Source organism: Epinephelus lanceolatus, chromosome 5 (assembly GCF_041903045.1).
Source record: "Epinephelus lanceolatus isolate andai-2023 chromosome 5, ASM4190304v1, whole genome shotgun sequence".
NCBI classification, from domain to species: Eukaryota; Metazoa; Chordata; class Actinopteri; order Perciformes; family Serranidae; genus Epinephelus; species Epinephelus lanceolatus.
In genome coordinates this window covers 46,171,706-46,194,857 of record NC_135738.1, presented here as the reverse complement: position 1 = coordinate 46,194,857, position 23,152 = coordinate 46,171,706, and the positions used below count along the sequence as shown (strand labels likewise).

The following is a 23,152-nucleotide window of genomic DNA, read 5'->3' as shown; positions in this document are numbered from 1 at the left end:
GAATATGGTAGGATGAACTCAACTGCAGACTCCATTGTAGATGCCGGTTGGAAATGTAGATGGCTCACGGCTTCCTGTTTAAAATAGTTATGTATGCGTGAACGTAACTGGCGCGGTGACGTAGTGAGTGGTGTCCCAATTCCTAGGGAAAGATTTCCACCTCCACCCCTCGTTGCTTCATTTCGAGGGCCAAGGGGTAGTGGGCTAGGGCTAGGGCCAAGGGCTAAGGGGTAGTGGACAAGAGGGGGTATTGGGATTGGGCCTCCTCTGCTACTCAATGACCCCTGCCCCCATTCTCTCTCTTCAGATGGGTTGTGTGTGTACTGTACAAAAGGTGAAAATGAGCTATATCGCTTATGGAAATAAGGAACTCCAGATGGCACTCTGTCAGAAGACTCCAAATATCCACAGGGGACTGTGCTCGAAATGCAACAATGCCGGGGTGTGTTTCAAAAGCCCTGTCAATCACAAAGGGGTTTGAAAACTGGTGATGAACAGCTGACGTTTGAACATCATAGTCATGATGTTAAACGCATCCTAGCACACGTTTAATGCAATGTAAATTCTTATTTTAATGGAAATTCAATAGTGCATATTTGACCATTTCTTCTATGAAATTTTAGGGGACGTTCAGCCTCCCTTGTTGTCTCAGAGCAATCGCCCCTGGTATAGGCCTACTTACCCTCTCCCTTTGCTAATATTTTCTGAGTGTGGCCTACTCAGTCTCTCATTCCGTCTGTATCCCTCAGTGTGTAAGCTATGTGTCTGTGCTGTCCCTCGAGTATTTTATTTTTGAGTGGGGCCTATATTCATACTCTATGCTCCCATCCCCCATCTCTCGCTCTCTCTCTCTCTCCACTTGTGCTTCCACTCTGCTAGTATTTTCTTTAATCCTTTTTCCCCTGTCCTCTGTGTGTGTATATGAGTGAGTGATTGATTTAAGGCCCTTATTAAAACATGCCTTTTATTGCAGATATGTGACTGAACTACTGGGAGGAGAGCAGTATGTTTCCTGTTCAGTGGTCTTACCAGCCTTGTGCCACCTGTCCAGAGTGATGGAGTTGTCCGATGATAATCCCATCTACGTGGTGAAATTCAAAGCCACCATACTGCAGACCTTGCCAGTCGCAAAGAGAACACCAATCAACCATGGCTGAAGATTGCAACACTGTGTGACCCAGGTTTAAGGACTTGAAGTGCCTCCCCAAAGAGGAAAGAGGTCAGGTGTGGGCTTTACTGCGCAACCTGATGCAAGAAGACAAAGGTGGGAGGCGTTCTGAACCTGAGGGGCAGAGGATCCAAAAAAGCAGAGGTCTTCCTTCTTGTTGGCCTCCTCTGACACTGATTCAGAGGAAGAGGAGGAGTCCATTGACAAGACTCTGGACCGCTACAGAGCCGAGCCTAAATTGCAGATGGGGGATTGTCCACTAAATTGGTGGTCAGTAAGGCAGCAGAGACATAAGAAGCTTGCAGCAATTGCAAAGAAACACCTGTCAACCCCAGCTACCACAGTGCCCTGTGACCGGCTGTTCTCACTCTCAGGCTACATTGTCCAGAGGAGGAGAGCATCACCGGCTCCAGAAAATGTCAGACTTGTCTGTCTCAGCAACTGGCTCAAAGTCAAAGATGACTAGGCCCAATCCAGCTAAAGTAGCAGAGATCTTCCTCTTTTCATTTTCATGTCCTGCATCTCTCTCTATCTCTGTCTTTCTTTTTTTGTACATAATTTATCATACAGGATATTTAGATACCTGGTTGGCACTTGATAGGTCTGAGTTATAGGGCTGAGCCTCTTTGAAAACACAGCTCTGTGTTTAGTATTGTGTTGTTAAAAAAAAAAAAAAATACAATTAAACAACAGTGTCTAAAATACACGCTGTCTGAAGTGATTACTCATTAATTTATAAGACGATTTAGTCATTAGAGGAAAAGCAAAGTTTTAATCTCGATTAACCTAGATTAATGAATTTCAAAATGTGAGATTCATTAGTTTATTTAATCTACTGACAGCCCTAGTTAAAACAATTCATCAGCAATCAAAATTTCAACAACCAACTATTCATATTCATAAATCAATTGAATGTCCATCAGAAATCAAGTTATTAATCAATGGTTTCAGCATTAGTGGTGAAACATCTAGTGACCATAAACACACTGTCAAATTGTCAGGAACACATGATGCTCATACAACATGACAAAAATAAATAACATACAGTCTACAAAGAGTGATCATCCCATCATGGAGAGCATGGCTAAGAGGAAGAGGGTGGATTTGTGAGTGGAAATGGAAATGATAGCAAAAGTCAGGGTTGCCGTTTTGCTCTGAATTACTGACTCTTTTCTGAACAGCGTCTCTCTCCTTAAACTGTAGGTCAAGGTCAGGGCTGTACATCCGCGATCTTTCTCTTGCGGTAGTTGAGAACAAGACTGGAGGCGGTGAGTTGTGAGGCCTGGCCCTTCTCCCAGCTCTGGAAACCGTTGAGGCCACTCTGCCCTGATGTGAACAGCACCCTCTCCAGGCAGTCCAGACGCTCGACCAGCGCAGAGGTGTCCTCGTTGTAGGCATTCTGGGAGGAGTCCATGTTCCTTCTGAAGCGACCGATGAATGTCTAGATGAAGGACGATATCAACAATTTGCCACCATTTAGATGAGAAAACAAAGACATATATAGGGGTGCAGGCACAAGTATTTCAGCTGAGTTATTTTACATGAAGGCATCCTGGTGAAATTTTGAATCAGAGTAACCTATTTCATGAACCAGCATACGCCTTTGATGTTAAATTTTATGTTAAACTTAGGATATGTATAATTACATGTTGCCTGCCTCAGGCAAAACCATCTTAAAAAAATGGATCTTAAAAATATTGAAACATCAAAGAGTGTGTGTCAAGAGCTGGCCCCTCTAGTTCTAACATTTTACAAGTACAGCTAGTATACAGTCTATTATACAACAGTTAGTTCCGGCCCTGCAATCTGATTGGTCGAGAGACAGTAAAACTGTGACGATATTGGAGTGCAACATCACGGTTATTTCACTGTGTATGTATCACTCCGCCTCACAGCTGATTGCAATCAACAATCAAATCAAAACTGACGGTTAGTGTCAGTTAGGTCAGCAGTTGCGTTGTAGGCTAATTAATTCATCCACTGTCAAACAGCCAAAAATATGGATTTATTTCCAAAAATAAGTTTTGAATTGAACTATGAATGGTCATCAGAGGAAGATGAGGGAGAGGAGAAGCTGAATCCATCTTAGCACACATCCAGGTTTGTCAGTGTTTCATCAGCAGAGCTCAATGACTTGGAGAAAAGCAACATACTGTCAGATCAGAAGGCAGAGTCAGCTGTGCCTGTGAAGCCACAGTCCACCATGCAGTCACCAGAAACTTATTTCACCGGCTGCACAATTAATGGAAATGTGCAGATAAATGTGTATAAAGAGTAAGTGCCTGGCGCACCATGTCTGCGTTACATAGCAACGGTGACAGCGGAGTCCTGAGGGAACTATTTTTGTTGGCGGAAGACAAATAAAATGCTTAAATTATCTATTTTGTCCTCATTTTTCAACATTTCTTAATCAGCCTTGCTTAATTAACTGTTGAACTGTTGTATTAAAACAATATCACACTCGAGCTTGTGATGTTGTACTGTGGTATCATCACGGCTGTGATTCGGTCGTAGGCACGAGGCCGCAGGCCGAGTACCGAAGCTCAAGTGTGATATTGCTTAATCAACCTGCAATCAAATGGAAATCATAGTTTCCTACTGATTTTTACAGTGTCTTCAGTCTTCGCACTGCCGCACAAGTCACATTTTAAAAGGGTCTCTACAGAAATGCAGTTATGTACCATTTATCTAACTGTATAGTGCAACAGTGTTGTACTGCATGCAATAAACAAGTCTTCATAACAAACATTTGTTAAGTTAGGAAAATAGGGATGATAGCAAAATGTATTTTGGTCAATGCTGTGATGTGCAATTTTGATGTCCAAAGCCATTTATGAAGTAAAAATAACAGAAATGTTAATGAAAAAACCCATTTATTGAATCTTTTAATCTCTGTTTATCAAGTGAAATGAAAATGTATTGAGGTATTATAACGTATGAGAAGTATTAGACAGTAGTGTCAGGGATGCACAATATTACGTACGTCACCAGTATTGGCCAATATTGGCTTTAAAATGAACTATCAGAATTGGCCAAATGTTTTTTTCTTATTTTGTACTATGAATAATTATTACAAGGCAAGGCACCAGGTGTAGCCGATTGTCGAACCTCAGATTTAGGAGAAGCAATGCTGATTCCGTCCTGGCCATGGAACAGTGGACCAGCTCTTTACCCTTGCAAAGCTGCTGGAGGGGTTGTTGGAGTTTGCCCATCCAGTCTACATGTGCTTTGTGGACTTGAAGAGGGCCTATGCCCACATCCTTCGTGGGGTCTTGTGGGGGTTCTGTGGGAGGGCAGGAGGACGGGGTAATGGGCTTGCTGCTAGGAGCCATCCGGTCCCTGTATGACCAAAGTGAGAGCTGTGTCCGCATACTCGTCGTAAAGTCAAACATGTTCTCGGTGTGTGCTGGCCTCTGCCAGGGTTGTCCCTTGTCACCAATCCTGTTTGTGATTGTCATGGACAGGATCTCGAGGTGCAGACTGGGGAAGGAAGTGGTTCGGGTTGGGGACCTCAGAATTGCATATCTGCTTTTTCCAGATGATGCGGTTCTGTTGGCTTCATCACACCGTGACCTCCAGCATGCACTAGGGCGGTTTGCAGCTGAGTGTGAAGCGGTTGGGATGAGAGTCAGCACCCCCAAATCTGAGGCCGTGGTTCTCTGCCAGAAACCAGTGGACTGCCCCCTCTTGATGGAGGGAGAGTTACTGCCTCAAGCAAGTATCTCAGGGTCTTGTTCATGAGTGAGTGCAGAATGGGGCTTGAGATGGATTGGCGGTTTATTACGGCTTCTGCAGTGATGAAGGCGCTGCGCCGGTCGGTAGTGGTGAAGAGGGAACTGAGACGGAAGGGGAAGATTTCGATTTATTGGCAATGTCCCAACCCTCACCCATGGTCATAAGCTCTGGGTAGTGACCGAAAGAATGAGATTGCAGATAACTGCAGCCGAAAGGGGTTTCTTCTGTGGGGTGGCTGGGCTCAGCCTTCGAGACAGGGTAAGGAGCTTGGAGTAGAGCCGCTGCCCCTTCGCGTCGAAAGGGGTCAGTTGATCTGTTTCGGGCATCTAATCAGGATGCCTCTTGGGCACGTCCCATTGGTAGGAGGACACGGGGCAGACCCAAAACACGCTGGAGGGATTACATATCTCATCTGGCCTGGGAACGCCCTGGGGTCCCCAAGGAGGAGCTGGAGAGCATTGCTGGGGAGAGGGATGTCTGGGATGCTTTGCTCGGCCTGCTGCCCCTGTGATTCGGCCTTGGATGAGCAGATGAAAATGGCTGGATGGATAAATATTACATACATTGAAAACCATTCCATTTCATGTCTCAATCTGCTGGTGGGCCATCAAGATAAGAGTATGCATGTATAATATGATGTTAATTCCACTACAGAAGAGACTTAATGATCACTAAAATTAGGTAAGGAAAAAGTGGATATATTGATAATATCGGCATATTGGCAAAAAATCCAATCACTTACTGTCACAAAATGTCATGCTGGATAACTGTCTGCAGGTCATGGTATAATGCAAAAAAGCTACAAAAAGTGTTAAAAATCAAATAAAACCTAAAATCTCTGTCACAGGCATCATCACTGAATGACTGTTGCCAATCAGTACGTTTACATGCACACAGTAGTCGAGTTAAGCTCATAGCTCGGCTAATCAGTCAAGTCGGACTTCTTGTCTTGTCTGAGTATACATGCAGAAAAGAAAATCGAATTTCTGACCAAGCATGTCTGACTCCACCTCGATATGCGGAGCTGTGTCCTTTTTAATATAGTGTGTATTGATCTAGTTCCGACTGACCCGAAGAGGAAGCTAACAACAAATGAAGATGTTTAGCTCCTTTAGCTGTCGGAGCATGAATGTAGTTTCCTCGTCAGTCCAGAAGTAGGTCTTCTGCTTCTCAGTCGCCCTGGGGGGTATTCCATCAAGCAGGCTAAAGGCAAATCCAGGCTTAAATGGCCAAGTCTGGCTAATGTGAGCCAGAGTTCCGTTCCATCAAAGTGGCTAAGATTAGCCTCACATCGGTAACCATGGAAACCATGGTTCTGGCTAAGCCTGATACATCGAGCTAAACCCTGGTTTCCATTCCATCAACCTGAGCCACAACTCCGTTCCATCAAGGTGGTTAACCTGAATCCCAGCCTAGTAACCATGGTAACTTGTACTGCCAGGCAATCCTGGTCTGTAGCAGGATTAAGGTATGGATTAGCTCCATCTATGATCAAAAAATGTTCAATAGACAAGAACAGACACCTAAAAGACACGTATATAACATAATTAATCAGAAAACATTAACTATTAAAAAACAAGATAAAAATAAGATAAAAAACACAACAATAAAGCCAAATCAAACTAATAACAAAACTATAATAAAATGAAACTGAGGCATTAAAAAAAAGATTGTATATGTACACCAAACCACATGAATATGTGATTGCCCTCCCATCCCCACCCCACTTTGTTTCCAATTGGCTAGCAAATTCACAGCCAATTAAGATCAACTGACAACGGCCATATAAGGAGTGCATCCCAGAGAAGAAGAGGGACACACCCAGAGAGACACAGAGACAGAGCAAGCAGGATATTCTTATATTTTATCTTGACCTGCTGCCAAGTCCTCCTCTGGCTACTGAGACTGCTTCTGTTGAGACATAACAGTGAGGGATGAAGATGGGACACACACCATTGTGGTTTGTCTGGTCCTCATCCTATAGCACATTCAGGGCTGCCCCTGACCAAATTGGGGCCCTAAGCGAAATTTTATTTGGATAAAATAAAAGAGGGAGACAGACAGGTTTTGCCTATTTAATCTTATTCTGTTATATTTCTCCCTCTCCCCTCTCTGGGAGCGTCTGACCTCCCGGCCCCGCACATACTCCCGCGGCTCGGGTCTCCCTCTCTGCGGAGCCCACCCTCCCGGCCCTGTACATACTCCCGAGGCTCGGGTCTCCCTCTCCGTGGAGCCTGCCGTCCCGCCCCGCACATACCCCCGAGCCTCCCTCTCCGCTCTTTGGGACGACATGTCAACAACTCTTCACCTGCTGCAGCTCTGCAAGTGCCTGCCGGCACACCCCTCTGATTGGTCAGATGTCGAGTGCTGTCAATCATTGCAGTGACGCATGCGCAGTCAGATTACAGGTCTCTTCTCTCCTTCCTCGAGCTGATTCTACGCGCGCCTTACGGTAGTGCATATGTGCATCTATTGCACATATGCGCAAATGCGTCCCCTTGCGCAAAATGTGGCCCCCCCCATGGAAGATGTGGCCCTATGCACAGCGCGTGTTCTGCGTTTACGGAGGGGCGGCCCTGAGCACATTCCATACATTTAAGGGGATTTTCCTTATTTTGATATAATAAGGGACAGAGCTTACAATTGCCAAATGATGAGAAATAGATAACTGATTCACTATCACCTACATTCACTTAATAGGTTTCCTCATATCCACTGAATTGATGGATTTGCTAAATGTCATTTTCTACAATCAATAGATAAATGTCATGTGCTTATTTCCTATAAACTGATCATTTCGGAAATGTCATAATCTACAATCAATTATGTGATAAATGCGATGATTCACATAAACAGGGCTTGACGCTAGCTTTTTTCCCCAAGGAGCACAGTTGAAAAAGTTAGGAGCGCACAAAGAACTTTAGGGGCACAATGTAAATTGATCAAATGATGTGTTTTCTGTAATAAACGCGATGCAAATAGACATTTACAAGCAAAATTATTTAATGAATTTGTATATAAAATGTACAGAAAGGTAAAATCATCAAGTTTTGAAAAAGTATTGCAATTTAATTTTGTCTTTAATGTTATTATCTTATATATATTATCTTTGCAATATGATTATCTTATATAATGTTATTACTATCCTAAAACATTCTCCAGGTCCTCTGAAACTCTGCAGGACTTATTTCCACCATACCGTGGTGAACGGTCCCTAACTGCGGGGAGAACGGAGCAGGCTTCCCCAGAGGTCCGCCGCTTTTCTTGGTCCCTCTTCTCCACCACACTTTGACTTATTCCCACCCAGCCGACAGCCTGGACGTGGAGAACGGTCCCTAACTGTGGGGAGAACGGAGCAGGCTTCCCCGGAGGTCCGCCGCTTAACCCGGTCCATCTCCACCACACTTTGACTTATTTCCACCCAGCCGACAGTGGGACTTATATTCATTGCGCCGACAGTGGTTTGGAAAACCGCCCATAACCGTGTCACACGGGGAAGAGGGAAGAGGGAAGGCGGCTGGAGTTCCTCCAACATTTGCGGTTAGAGTATCATTTTTTTATTGACAAAAATATAGGCTGCTTCGGCTGATTTTTTTTATGCGCACGTGTGCCCCTAAATATTTTTTACAGTTCGCACACACCTATTTTTGGTCGCAAATTCGAGTGAAATGCTTGCACTGTCGAGCCCTGATAAATACAAAACCCAAAACCAGTGAAGTTGGCACGTTGTGTAAACCGTAAATAAAAACAGAATACAATGATTTGCAAATCCTTTTCAACCTATATTCAATTGAATACACTGCAAAGACAAGTTACTTAATGTTCGAACAGGTAAACTTTGTAATTTTTTGCAAATATTAGCTCATTTGGAATTTGATGCCTGCAACATGTTTCAAAAAAGCTGGCACAAGTGGCAAAAAAGACTGAGAAAGTTGAGGAAATACTTATATATATAAACAAATAAACACTTATTTGGAACATCCCACAGGTGAACGGGCTAATTGGGAACAGGTGGGTGCCATGATTGGGTATAAAAGCAGCTTCCCTGAAATGCTCAGTCATTCACAAACAAGGATGGGGCGAGGGTCACCACTTAGTGAACAAATGCGTGAGCTGATTGTTGAACAGTTTAAGAACAACATTCCTCAACGAGCTATTGCAAGAAATTTAGGGATTTCATCATCTACGGTCCGTAATATCGTCAAAAGGTTCAGAGAATCTGGAGAAATCACTGCACGTAAGCGACAAGGCCGAAAACCAACATTGAATGCCCGTGACCTTCGATCCCTCAGGCGCTACTGCATCAAAAACCGACATCAGTGTGTAAAGGACATCACCACATGGGCTCAGGAACACTTCAGAAAACCACTGTCAGTAACTACAGTTCGTCGCTACATCTGCAAGTGCAAGTTAAAACTCTACAATGCAAAGCGAAAGCCATTCATCAACAGCACCCAGAAACGCCGCCGGCTTCGCTGGGCCCGAGCTCATCTAAGATGGACTGATGCAAAGTGGAAAAGTGTTCTGTGGTCTGACGAGTCCACATTTCAAATTGTTTTTGGAAACTGTGGACATCGTGTCCTCCGGACCAAAGAGGAAAAGAACCATCCGGACTGTTATAGGCGCAAAGTTCAAAAGCCAGCATCTGTGATGGTATGGGGGTGTATTAGTGCCCAAGGCATGGGCAACTTACACATATGTGAAGGCACCATTAATGCTGAAAGGTACATACAGGTTTTGGAGCAACATATGTTGCCATCCAAGCAACGTCTTTTTCATGGACGCCCCTGCTTATTTCAGCAAGACAATGCCAAGCCACATTCTGCACGTGTTACAACAGCATGGCTCCATAGTAAAAGAGTGCGGGTACTAGACTGGCCTGCCTGTAGTCCAGACCTGTCTCCCATTGAAAATATGTGGCGCATTATGAAGCGTAAAATACGACAACGGAGACCCCGGACTGTTGAACAACTTAAGCTGTACATCAAGCAAGAATGGGAAAGAGTTCCACCTGAAAAGCTTCAAAAATTGGTCTCCTCAGTTCCCAAACGTTTACTGAGTGTCGTTAAAAGGAAAGGCGATGTAACACAGTGGTAAAAAGGCCCCTGTGCCAACTTTTTTGCAATGTGTTGCTGCCTTTAAATTCTAAGTTAATGATTATTTGCAAAAAAAAAATAAAGTTTCTCAGTTTGAACATTAAACATCTTGTCTTTGCAGTGTATTCAATTGAATATAAGTTGAAAAGGATTTGCAAATCATTGTATTCTGTTTTTATCTACGATTTACATAACGTGCCAACTTCACTGGTTTTGGGTTTTGTAGTTTGATTAAATGCATCATCTGAAATGTACATAGGAATCACAGTCTATCACTAATATTAATTTACACATTGGTGAATTTCATTAGGCATACTTGAATTGTTAGATTTAATAGGTGTTCTTATCTACATATATTTTGTCCCTTTGATGCAGGATTTATATAACATGATATCAGGCTGAAATGCTGAATTTTCTTTGTCACTTGCGCATTTAGCCTGTCAGCAATATTCTGCCACGCCACCTCCCTTGCTTTATTAACTGCTGCAGTATTGCCTTTGTTCATAATTATGTCCTTATAATCCTCATACACTTCCACAAGGAGCGTTTGCTCCGCCGCAGAAAAAGCCTTTGCTCGCTCCTTTCCTTTGCTTTTTGACATTTTGCAACATTTATGACACTCGACTAGTGTGGGCTTTTTATTTTCCCTGGGCGCGTGCATGAGTTGAGGCTTAACAGGTGAGGCTTCAATTAGCGTCAATTGGAGCCAGCTGATTTCATCTGATGGAACGGGTTGGCGCTACATTGGGAGTTGGCATTTAGTCAAATTTCAAGATTACACCTTAGTCTGGATATTCTTAGCCACATTGATGGAATACCCCCCAGGTGTTACTACACTACTATATACTGAACTGCTGCTGTGTCATCTCCTTCTTCTTCTGGGTGAAAACCCGTGAAAGAAAAAGTGGTGCATGCGGAGAACACAGAGTCCGACTCCCTTCGGACTAAGTGGATATATGCAGCAATAGTTCGATTTTAATTATCTAGGTGTGTTAGTAGAGCTACGGATTGTCCAATTTCAACTGAACTAAGCTGTTTACTTGCATTTAAAAGTCCGGTTTCAGTCGGACTAAGCCAATAATTCGATTTTCTCAAGATGCATGTAAACATAATGAATGATATCAACTTGCCAAATATTACTAAAATCATGACATCCAGTTGATTGTTATGCATTGGAGAATTTTGTCCCCAAACTGGTAGTCAGCCAACGTCATGCAGGATAACAAGCCATTGGCAGCAGTTTAATGGGGCAATTTATTTTGACATGTTATCACACAGGATGTTACATAATCAGGAAGACCCTGAAAGAGGCCCAACAATGGAGAAAGGTTATTAAGTCTCTCAATGTACCCTTTAGCTCACTGGTACACTAGGGGGTAAAATCCTGTGTCATTTGGAATAATACTAAAAAAAACAAAGAATGTTGATTTTAATATATTCATTGTTATGAATTTTCATACTTAGTTTAAGTTCAAGGTAGCCAAAACAACTGTTTGATTAAGGTTCAAACTGAGTTTGGTCATACTGGATAAAAATACATAATTTATTTAGTTATTTTCTGTTATAGATATTAAAAATTATACCGCTATTATCATAAACAATATGAAATGACACACCCCTTGTCTATATACATCCAAACCAACTGAATTATCACTTGGCAAAACTCAATACACACAGTGAAGCTGGCAGCAACCACACGCTGCAGAGATGGAGTTAGCATAGCAGGTAAAAAACCCTGCTCTGCTCCATCTACACTTCATGCCCCATGTATTTTAGCTGTAAGACATTTTCAGACATTTTGAAGCCTAAAACACACTGCGATGAAAATGTGTGCAAATGGTTGCACAAGTTTTATTTCCTGAGCTCTAAATTTTGGCTACCTGTCTCACTTTATATATTAATTGAGTATTATTAATTTAAAAAGTGATGTAATTAATGTGATATTACTTTGAGAATTCATTAGCCTCATCCCGCATGACATTTTTCCTGATGTTGTCATATGATTCTCAGTTAAAACACCTAAGACGGGGCGTCGGTGGCTTAGTGGGTAGAGCAGGCACCCCATGTACAAGACTGTTGCTGCAGCAGCCCGGGTTCGAATCCAGCCCGCGGCCCCTTGCTGCATGTCATCCCCCATTTCTCTCTCCCCTCCTTTGCTTACCTGTCCATTGAAGGCAAAAATGCCCAAAAAAATATCTTAACAAAAAAAACAAACAAACAAAAAAAAAAACACCTAGGACACAATATCTGAAAGTAAGATTTTAGTTTTAAGTAAATAAAATCTTCACAAAGACAAAAAACATTTCATGCACATCCTATTTTCATTTCTGGTCAACTTGAAACCCTTATTCTTTACTGGGCCAATTACTTTTCAAGCCTGTGTGGTTTAAAACAACCAGGAGGGTGTTTTTCCAACTTAAATTCTGTGAAAACCTTGTGATGTATAAAGCTATATAGGAGTCTTACAGCGTGCAACACCACTCTGTTTGTGCTCGTCTGTCAGTGAGATTAGAGATAATCTGCCTGGTAACAGCTGCATCAGACAACCAGTAGTCTGCCATGTTTTCTGATCTGATTGCACCCCCTAGTTGTACCATCTCAAATAACACCACCTGTGTCTGTTTTAGATCTACATTCCGTCTGTTGATCTGTGAAATTTTGTAGCAAAGCATCTGGGCTGTTGCACAATGCAATATGTATTTATATGAAATCTGACCACACGTTTATGGAGAAATCTTAAAACAAAAAAAAACAACAACAAGCTGTTTTGGCTATTACAAGCTGAAAAATAAATCTTAATCTCTCATGAAAACACAAGTGAACAATAACACTTAGGGCCATATTTAGATGGTCTAAAACGCAAAGCGGCAGGCGTGCGGCGCATGGGTCCCAGACTGTGCGCCATGGCGGAGAGTCTAAAAGGGTTGGACTTACTCTGTGAATTAGTCATGGGTGTGTTTTGGGTGTATCATTCAATAAGCCAATCAGAGCGTCACCTCTCATTCCCTTTAAAAGAGGCGCGATTGGAGCGCACGGCGGAGAGCTAGTTAGATGGCGGACCTACCAACTGGAAAGAGTGAGCGTTTTACAGCTGAGGAGACGATAAATGTATCTCTATATCGACTGTCCCGTCACATTTGATGTCAGATCAAAGGGGATTGGCACCGTTTGGCACGCGTAATGGAAACTCAACCTGATTTGATTAACACAGCTGCAGACTAATAAGTTCACATCCCTCTCAGCCAACCACAAACAGACACAGCATCAGATAGGGAGTATATATTCAGCATCTGTCATCTTAGAAAAGTCAAAAGAAAAGAAACAGAGTGAGACTGCGAGAGAGAAAGAGAGAGCGCACGGGAGAAACGCTGTCAACAAATTTTAAGTTATTCAATTTTATTTTAACCCAGGAGGTTAGAAAGCCCAGCTCCCTCTCCAGCATCCTGAACCCCCCCGCCCGAAGGTCCAGGAAGGGCTGGTCCCGTGGCTGCACCCGGGCCGTCTGGTCTGGCTGCGCGCGGGCTGCGGAGCTTCTCCCGGGTGCCCCCGGCTGTGCGGCGGGCTGTGTGGCCGCTGTGCATCCTCCTCCTGACAAGATGATCTTCAGTTTTACGTTCTAAAAGCTTTTTTTTTTTTAAATGTACATTTGTACTTGTGGGCTATAAGTTTACGTTTTTAGTTCACAGAAGCTGGTTATTGTTGTGTTTATGTCAAAAAAAAGTTTATCAAACGTTTTCACATCTTTGATTTTGTGATTACATGCCAAAATTATCACAATTCATTTGGAAAAGACAAGTTCATTTTTCAGGCTATGCATCATCAGCCCGTGGAGGTCTGCTCACAGTTCCGTATATTCGGACACTGCGAGCTTGGACCTCCCGGATTATGATGATCATTATTACTGTGATAAGATCATTCTGATTAATGACTGACCATTAAGATGTGTTTCTGATAAATATTTGAATGTGCACAATAATAACCTTTCACATTGTAATCATATTTTTATTTGTTATCTTTTGCATATGTGTGGCTGCTCCGTGTGTGTCTGAGCAGAGTGCATGCGTGCTGTGCACCCGCCTAGAGACGCGTATTACCAACTTGTTTAACAGCGAAATACTGCACCGTTGACTTTAGACCAGGTTTTTGTTGGTCACTGGCACATTTGCTTTTTACGTTATCTAACTAGCAACGCGCCATGACTGCGCCTGACCACTCCTCATTTTTAGACCAACACACCCAGAGAAGCACAAGTTCATTGCTAGTTAGACGACGAGGGCACAGGGCGTGAAAATGACAACTGCGCCTGCATCTAAATAGCAATGACATTTGCGACATACAGTACAGGCCAAAAGTTTGGACACACCTTCTCATTCAATGCGTTTTCTTTATTTTCATGACTATTTACATTGTAGATTCTCACTGAAGGCATCAAAACTATGAATGAACACATGTGGAGTTATGTACTTAAAAAAAGGTGAAATAACTGAAAACATGTTTTATATTCTAGTTTCTTCAAAATAGCCACCCTTTGCTCTGATTACTGCTTTGCACACTCTTGGCATTCTCTGGATGAGCTTCAAGAGGTAGTCACCTGAAATGGTTTCCACTTCACAGGTGTGCCTTATCAGGGTTAATTAGTGGAATTTCTTGCTTTATCAATGGGGTTGGGACCATCAGTTGTGTTGTGCAGAAGTCAGGTTAATACACAGCCGACAGCCCTATTGGACAACTGTTAAAATTCATATTATGGCAAGAACCAATCAGCTAACTAAAGAAAAACCAGTGGCCATCATTACTTTAAGAAATGAAGGTCAGTCAGTCCGGAAAATTGCAAAAACTTTAAATGTGTCCCTAAGTGGAGTCGCAAAAACCATCAAGCGCTACAACGAAACTGGCACACATGAGGACCGACCCAGGAAAGGAAGACCAAGAGTCACCTCTGCTTCTGAGGATAAGTTCATCCGAGTCATCAGCCTCAGAAATCGCAAGTTAACAGCAGCTCAGATCAGAGACCAGATGAATGCCACACAGAGTTCTAGCAGCAGACCCATCTCTAGAACAACTGTTAAGAGGAGACTGCGCGAATCAGGCCTTCATGGTCAAATAGCTGCTAGGAAACCACTGCTAAGGAGAGGCAACAAGCAGAAGAGATTTGTTTGGGCCAAGAAACACAAGGAATGGACATTAGACCAGTGGAAATTTGTGCTTTGGTCTGATGAGTCCAAATTTGAGATCTTTGGTTCCAACCGCCGTGTCTTTGTGAGACGCAGAAAAGGTGAACGGATGGATTCCACATGCCTGGTTCCCACTGTGAAGCATGGAGGAGGAGGTGTGATGGTGTGGGGGTGTTTTGCTGGTGACACTGTTGGGGATTTATTCAAAATTGAAGGCACACTGAACTAGCATGGCTACCACAGCATCCTGCAGCGACATGCCATCCCATCCGATTTGCGTTTAGTTGGACAATCATTTATTTTTCAACAGGACAATGACCCCAAACACACCTCCAGGCAGTGTAAGGGCTATCTGACCAAGAAGGAGAGTGATGGAGTGCTGCGGCAGATGACCTGGCCTCCACAGTCACCGGACCTGAACCCAATCGAGATGGTTTGGGGTGAGCTGGACCGCAGAGTGAAGGCAAAGAGGCCAACAAGTGCTAAACACCTCTGGGAACTCCTTCAAGACTGTTGGAAAACCATTTCAGGTGACTACCTCTTGAAGCTCATGGAGAGAATGCCAAGAGTGTGCAAAGCAGTAATCAGAGCAAAGGGTGGCTATTTTGAAGAAACTAGAATATAAAACATGTTTTCAGTTATTTCACCTTTTTTTGTTAAGTACATAACTCCACATGTGTTCATTCATAGTTTTGATGCCTTCAGTGAGAATCTACAATGTAAATAGTCATGAAAATAAAGAAAACGCATTGAATGAGAAGGTGTGTCCAAACTTTTGGCCTGTACTGTAGATTATGCGCCCTCCGCTGTCCGCTTTAGACCATCTAAATAGGGCCCTTAAAGTCTCTCTCCAGACACATTTTAAACAATGTTCTTACACTATTACTAATATTTTAACAGGGTCCCACTAAAGAGTTAAGATCCTATATTTTAACACTTAAAGTTTCTTTTGTACCCAGTGTCCTAAATTAACTTTCTGACTCACCACCGGCCAAGTAGAGTAGAGGGCTGGTAGAAGAAAAACTCCACCAGCCAAGCCTTTTTTTTTTAACGGCCAAAATAATAAATTGCCTCTTTGCGTCACATATACATGTGTTTCAGTACATTTCATTGAGATAATAAGGTAAATTGTTGAAAACAAACTTAAAGAAGAGGCCAGAGCAAAATCTGAAGCAAAACGTTTTCATGTATTGAACAGCTCATCACCACAGTCTCAGTATGAGAATACGTTCCCTCTGATCAGCAGTGATGCAGTGTATCTGATGATGGCTTTTATTCTTAAAGGTAAAAATGGAAAGAGCGAAGATGTAATGTGCTGCCGTTGATAATGTGGGAGGCAATTAAGAGTTTGTCATTTTAATTCAGACTACAGAGCCTTCGTGCTAATATTTTGTTACCGTGATAATTGTGCGCACACGGCTATACATTAGCATCGCAGTAGCGAGCAGTAGACTGGCGGCAAGTGATATTTTAGCGGATCAGCTGATGTCCCGCACAGTAAATAGTGCTGCAAAACTAGGAGAGCTCAAGACGATCAACAACGTCACCGTATAGATGTGCGTAAAAACACATTTGTAGTGTGTGTGTGTGTATCTGTGAAACTCCGACACTGACAGCAGAGCAGCGTGTTCCTAAATGACACCAAAACACAGCAGACATTTTATTACATGTCAGTTTCGGTATAAACATTTACCTGCCAGTGTGATGGATAGCCCTCTTTAATATACTTGCCAAACAAAAATCTACCCGCATTTGGCGCTTGGTGGGTGTTAATTTCAAACCCTGCATTAAAGGGTCTGCAGAGACATGCTGTGTGCTTGATAAATTAATGAAATCATTGTAAATTAAATGTAATGTGTAAAACAAGCCCCCCCTGCTGGATTTAAATATTTATTTGTTAATGGTCTCAACAGTGTAGACCTGCCTGGGTGCTATTATAAATTGTTTCATGCCAATACCAACAATGAGGTTTGACATTCAGTATCAGTGATTTTTGGTACTTTCTAGTGTTAAATGAACTCTTTGTGTTGATGTTTGTGCATGAAGTTCACCTGCAGCAGCGTTTGTGCAATCTCAGGGTTCTCTGGGTTGTCAAAGTGCAGCATCTGGGACCCCAGGCCATAGTAGTAGGGTCCCATCTTGTGCAGGTCCACCACGTTGGGGTCGGCATTGAACACAGTCCTCCAGCCCTCTCTGTACACCTTTGGAAGCTCGATTGTCAACACTCTCCTCTTCCTCTCATACAAACCCTTTGAGAGCCACAGAGGAAGCTCCATCTTTGTACCCTGAGATTAAGGAAACAGACTTCAGAAGAGGATAAATTGTCAAGACCTCTGTTCTCTGGGGTGCATACTGCAGGTATATGTGTCTGTGCAGGCATAGGTCTGTGTCCACTCTGTCTAGTTTTAAAGCAACACGTTCATATGAAATGCTCTTTGCGTTTTTATTTAACTTAATCACAGCAAACATTCTGACTTGTTATGGCACTGGAAAAAGCACAGCTGTTAACGATAATAATGGACAGTGAGCCAGCAAGCACAACAGATAATGTGAGGTTAATGTCATGTTAATTTTTTTAGACGAGGTGCCATCTTGTGAGGAACGCACTGTGTTGCCTGTAACTGCAGTAATTTTCTCTCATACTTAGTAGATAAAATTACTCATTTCCAGGCTAGCATTACCCCCTCTTCTACTCACTTCTCCACTTACCCTATTCCGGCCATCAATTTTGGACTCTTTTTCACCCATTTCCCTGCAAGACCTCACTGAGCTGATGAGCAGTATGAAAGTGTGGAGGGATCCGGGGGCATGCTCCCCCGGGAGAAAATTTTGTATATATTTGATTTAAAGGCATCAATCTGGTGAATTCTGAGAGCCAAGTTATAGATTTCGACATCTTTGTACTTTTTATGTGAAAAATGTTCTTTTTTCTGTTTTTACTGATAAAAACACTAGTGGTATGTTATAGTGAAGTGTTACACTTAAAATACGGCTACGGATTAGTGGTTAAACATTTCAGTAATCAAAAGAAAAATGACTAATGTACTGGTCTGCCTCTGGAGGGCTATTTTATTATTTTAAATCATGTGCAAACAAAATATTCTTTTAAAACTCTCTCTCTCTCTCACACACACTCACAAACAGTTACAGATACGCAAAACAATACAAAATACACGAAAAGAAAACAAAAGGCAAGACTCAAATTAATTACACACAAACAGACCCAAATTACTGTTTTCCTTCTTACCTCCCTCCCTCCCTCCCTCCCTCACGATTTGCAAGTACGGCACCCTGAATCAGAGCATTTAATTTAAAGGTGCAGACACACCAAACCGACATCAAAGAACTAGCGGCGACGAAAGCCAACTGTTGCATCGTCTATGTCGTCTTACTTCGCCCTGTGTCAGTTGCATTTGAACACACTACATGGACTAGATCTGACGGCCAAGTAGCACGTACGTTCTGCGCCTGCGTGAGAGAGAGCGGAGTGACATAGTGGTACATCCTGACAGCCGAGGTGTTACCTATCTGTGCAGCCGAGCACAGCAGCACCTCCACTGGCTATTACATTCAGACGGTCCCGGTGTTTCCTCCGCAGGCTCCACGTCACTCAGCTTCACTCAGCTGCCGAATAAACCCGCTGCTTCTTCCCACTTTAACCTGAATAACAAACCAGGGCAAATTGGTGCTCCGGTTGGATCTAAACGAAGAGCCAGGGCTAGCTGGGAAGCTAGCAGAGGCTTACTGGCTGTGCTTCCCTCTGGTCATGCTCCCAGCTAGCTCCGGTTTGTTATTCAGGTTAAAGTGGGAAGAAGAAGCGGATCTGTCGGGTAGCTGAGTGAAGTGGAGCCTAAGGAGGAAGCAGCGGTTAGCCCCAGTTTCACTACAGGCAGATTCACTTGCTACAGGGGCGAGTGAATAAAACTTAACAGCCAATCAGAGTGATCTTTTTCACCGACTAGCTCCGCCGCCGATTCAACATGCTCAATCGGCCGAAAAACCGCAGACGCCGAAGGGCCGACGGCCGACCGTCGGCTTGGTGTATCAGGGCCTTTACACGGCTTCAAGAAGAAGATATCAAAAGCCTTCTGTTAGCTGAATGACTCCGGGACAGGCCCATTTATGGCAACCCACAACCCGAAGCGCGGGTTCCCGGAGCTAATCGCGGCCATTCAAGTCAATGGAAGCTACTCCACCAGAAGCGGCCTAGAAGCGGCTGGGCGCTCCGCTAAAAATATGCGCCGGTGTTCTGAAAGTTTGCGCTACCCACTCCTGTCACACTAGTCTGATGAACTAAGCCTCCCACTCATAATGACCTACCCTAGCAAAAAACATTGTTTAGTAGCTACTCGGGTCAGATACGTGTGAGTAGCAGACATACAGCCTCTATAAATGTAATTATAAGTAGAGTAGTTCATTCTGTCAGGTAAGAAATATCTATCAGAATGGACTATTACTTCTATAAATGTTATAAGTAGACCTCTATAAATGTAGCTCACTCTGTCAGGTAGGAAATGCTATTTTTGACGGATGCCGCGCAACGGCGCGTCAAGTTGCACAGACTAAATGAGTCTAACAGGAAGTCAGGCGCAAAGACGAGAGTATCCGGTCACTTTTCAAAATAAGTCGCCCATGAAAACTCCGGATCGTATTTCACATCGCTACATCAACATGATGTGACATGTAACTACCATGAGCCAAATGAGAAAGAAAAAGTTTTCAGGGCTTACTTCAATGGTGCTGTGTGTTGCTGTGCAGGCTCAGAGTTGTCTTAAATACAGCCACACAATTCTCTACTGATGTTTTCCGGGTGTTTCCAAGAATGCTTCACGAAGTGGATATCAGTATTCCACTTAAAAATGCGTTCTGCTCTGATGAGCGGGCCGCCACAGTCTCGTCAATGTATGAGAAACACTGTTATGTATGTATGTATGTATGTATGTATGTATGTATGTATCTGTCTGTCTGTCTGTCCAAATTAATATCACAATATATTTGACCAAATCATCAGTAATGTGAATATAATGCTGTGCGGGTAAAGGTAAATAATACAACACCTTGAACAGTGTGGTAAATTCAGCAAGGAAAAGACAACACTAATAACCTTACCATATCCAAAATCTAAGACGATATATATGTGGGCAAATATGGGTAAATGTAACACGACTTACTTCTTCAAGTAACGTTACGTTGTCATGAAATGTGAGTTGTAACGTAAAGTTATCTCTGTTGTTAGATGCTGAGGTTCAATTCAGCCAACCAATAATAGAACAAAGACATTTGATTGTGATAAATTATTTAATTTTTACTGCTGAGTTCTGCAAAACGTATCAGTGTCCACTACGAAAGATGACTTGACGTCACTAAAGTTGATATTTAATTAACGCAACTATTACGTATTTTTTTAAATTGAAGAGTGGCCTTGTTTAATTTTTTAGCAGTCTAAATTAATTTTCGACCACCTATGTGACAATGCCAGTACAGTAACGTTAACAGTAAACTGCTGAATGTTAAATGAGGTTGTATGAACTGTCTTTACATAACAAAAGACCTGTGCCTGGTCTCTCTTTTAGCTGTATTGCTGATCGATACTGGTAACTCTGAATAAATACACTAACAAACATGGGTAACTATCATGACATTGTCTCCAGTAACTTCACCGACCTCCAGTATGTCTTGCGTGTCACTGGACTTCTCCAGAAACCCCAGCCGGGGAAAGCGGCACTCTGTCCGGATGGGAAGTCTCTCATGAGACAGCAAAATATCGTCCAGAGACAAAAAATTCTCCTCCATCCCCACCCCAGCCTGTACAGGCTGATATGACTGTGTATCCATTTTGTACCTGAATGATGCCGAAAATTTTTCTTTTTTACGAAATCTATTTCTTGAATTATCGAGCAGAGACGTCTCCTGTTTTTCTTTCCTGTGTTGTTTACAACTCTTCCGCCTCACGGTTTTGGCGCCAGGACCTGTTCACCAATCAGAGCGCTCCTGTGAGATCCAGACCAGAGCGATAGATATCGCTCTGATCCAGACCAGAGCAGTCGATTAGATTCAATCTGTGTCAGTCAAAGAAATCTTCTTTTTATTAACTTGTAGACAAAACAAAAATGACACCTTACACAACTTTGATAAAAACTCAATGAATAAACTAAGAACTTACCATCTAACTTTACCTATACCCCCCAAAACGAAAGAAACACATTTCAAAATTATGAACGCCATTTATCCTTCCTTGATTAGGCCTAATACGTGCTCATTTTGTTAAAATGATATTAAACCACAGACCATATATTTCTCTCATGTAGTTAATACATACATTTTGGCTGGACATTCACAAATAGATAAAACAAAATATTCCACCATTTCCAGCTCATATCTCTTGAGACAATGTCACATTTGGTATGATCTGGGAAAAAATGATTAATGCTGTTGTAATGTAATCACCCCCAGCTGGTTTCTGTTTCCTTTTATAATGAATTTAAACTGCACATGAAGTCTTTAATACTGATAAAAGGAAGAAAAGCACAAAAGAGTATATTCTTTAACATTTTCCAATTGTATCAGAAAAAATAGATAATTTATATTGCTCCTTGTATGTTGTTTATTTTATTTTATTATTATTCTATTACTTTGTCTCCCTTTGTTGTTTGATATTACAGTTCTATTCAGAACTTTAAGTTTAAAGCACTACCTTTGTACTAAATGTGCAGTCTTGTATTGTATGATGTTTATATTTGTTTTCTATACAATTATTCATTTTGGAAATGTATTGTATTTCCCGGTACCCGGTAATGTGAATGTTGCATACATGTTCTGTACATTTTAAATAAAAATCATTTAAAAAAAAAAAAAAAAATCTTTTTCTGTGGGGTTTACGGTGGTTGCCATCCAAATACATAGCATTACCGCCACCTACTGGATTTTGTTATTTTCACAGTGCAAACTATTGGCCGTTCTGATTGTCCCTGTATTTCGACTGCACAACTTACAACCATGGCAATAAACGCCAAAAATCCCCTCTGGTCCACCCAGATATTCTGATCTGCTCCATTTACTTTCTGCTGCAGCTCCCTTTGTACTCATACCATTGCATCATGTCTTATTCTCTTCACTTAGTAGCTTCAGCATATGATAGTCCCCTGCTGATTTTATTCAGTTTCACTCATTTGATTCTCTGTGGACACTGTGCTGACCCTTGGTGACGCTTGGTGATTTGTCCATGCTGTTATGATTGTTTTTCTGCTTCTTCTGATTTTAAAGCTCACTTTTTTTGTTTGTTTGCTTTTTAAGTTTTGAATTAAATACAATAGGCTGCCTGTACTATACTGTGATCTTTTCCAACGGTGAAATGAATGACAATATTAATTTTTTTTTCCATTAAAAGTCAAGTGCTATTACACATTTAGCCTTTAGAGGTCAGCATATCACCACCACAAAGTTAAAGCCCCCTGGTGTCCCGTTCCAAGAATGTTTAGCAGTCATAAAGCTTTATTATTATTATTATTATTATTATTATTATTATTATTATTATCATTATTATTATTATTATTATTATTATTATTATTATTACACAGAAATAAGATAAGTATTGGAAATTCACCCTTGAATTTCTGTGCTTCTCTTTTGCTCTGTCCTGCTTATTATTACCCTCCACCAAATTAGTTCTGGTTCTTGAACTAATTCTGTTTAGAACTCTTTGCTATTGGAGTGAACCAGCCTGCCTTTCCACCAGTTTTGAGCAGAACCATTGTAATCAAAGATGTGTCATTTATGGAGGGTGTTGCACAATGCTATTATTATTTTGTTCTGTTATTGCAGATATTTTCAAGCTCATTTTCTCCAATGATTTCTTACTTAACTTCTCTATTGTTGCCAGTGTTGTTGTGGAGAATATACACAGGTGTACAGGATACAGCCTGCGTTGCTCGAACAGTTACTTGACAGAAAATAAATGGATTAATAGGAGCTCTATCAGT

At 42.1% G+C, this 23,152-nt stretch overlaps 1 protein-coding gene across 1 annotated transcript; it reads right to left on the bottom strand.

The window, feature by feature from the left end:
* Positions 1 to 1,977: 1,977 nt before the first annotated feature.
* gins3 (GINS complex subunit 3) lies at positions 1,978 to 21,125 on the bottom strand. Its single transcript, XM_033634038.2, has 3 exons — positions 20,838 to 21,125; positions 17,225 to 17,458; positions 1,978 to 2,609 (listed from the first exon to the last, which is right to left on the bottom strand). The coding sequence occupies exons 1-3, from the start codon at positions 21,006 to 21,008 to the stop codon at positions 2,379 to 2,381; spliced, it is 636 nt and encodes a 211-aa protein (XP_033489929.1). The 5' UTR covers positions 21,009 to 21,125; the 3' UTR covers positions 1,978 to 2,378.
* Positions 21,126 to 23,152: the final 2,027 nt, after the last annotated feature.

Coding starts and splice junctions, on each gene's coding strand:
- gins3 (XM_033634038.2), bottom strand. CDS start 21,008: ATGGATACACAGTCATATCAGCCTGTACAGGCTGGGGTGGGGATGGAG. Junction 17,459..20,837: donor ACACGCAAGACATACTGGAG/GTCGGTGAAGTT, acceptor CCTTAATCTCAG/GGTACAAAGATGGAGCTTCC. Junction 2,610..17,224: donor TTGCACAAACGCTGCTGCAG/GTGAACTTCATG, acceptor TCCTTCATCTAG/ACATTCATCGGTCGCTTCAG.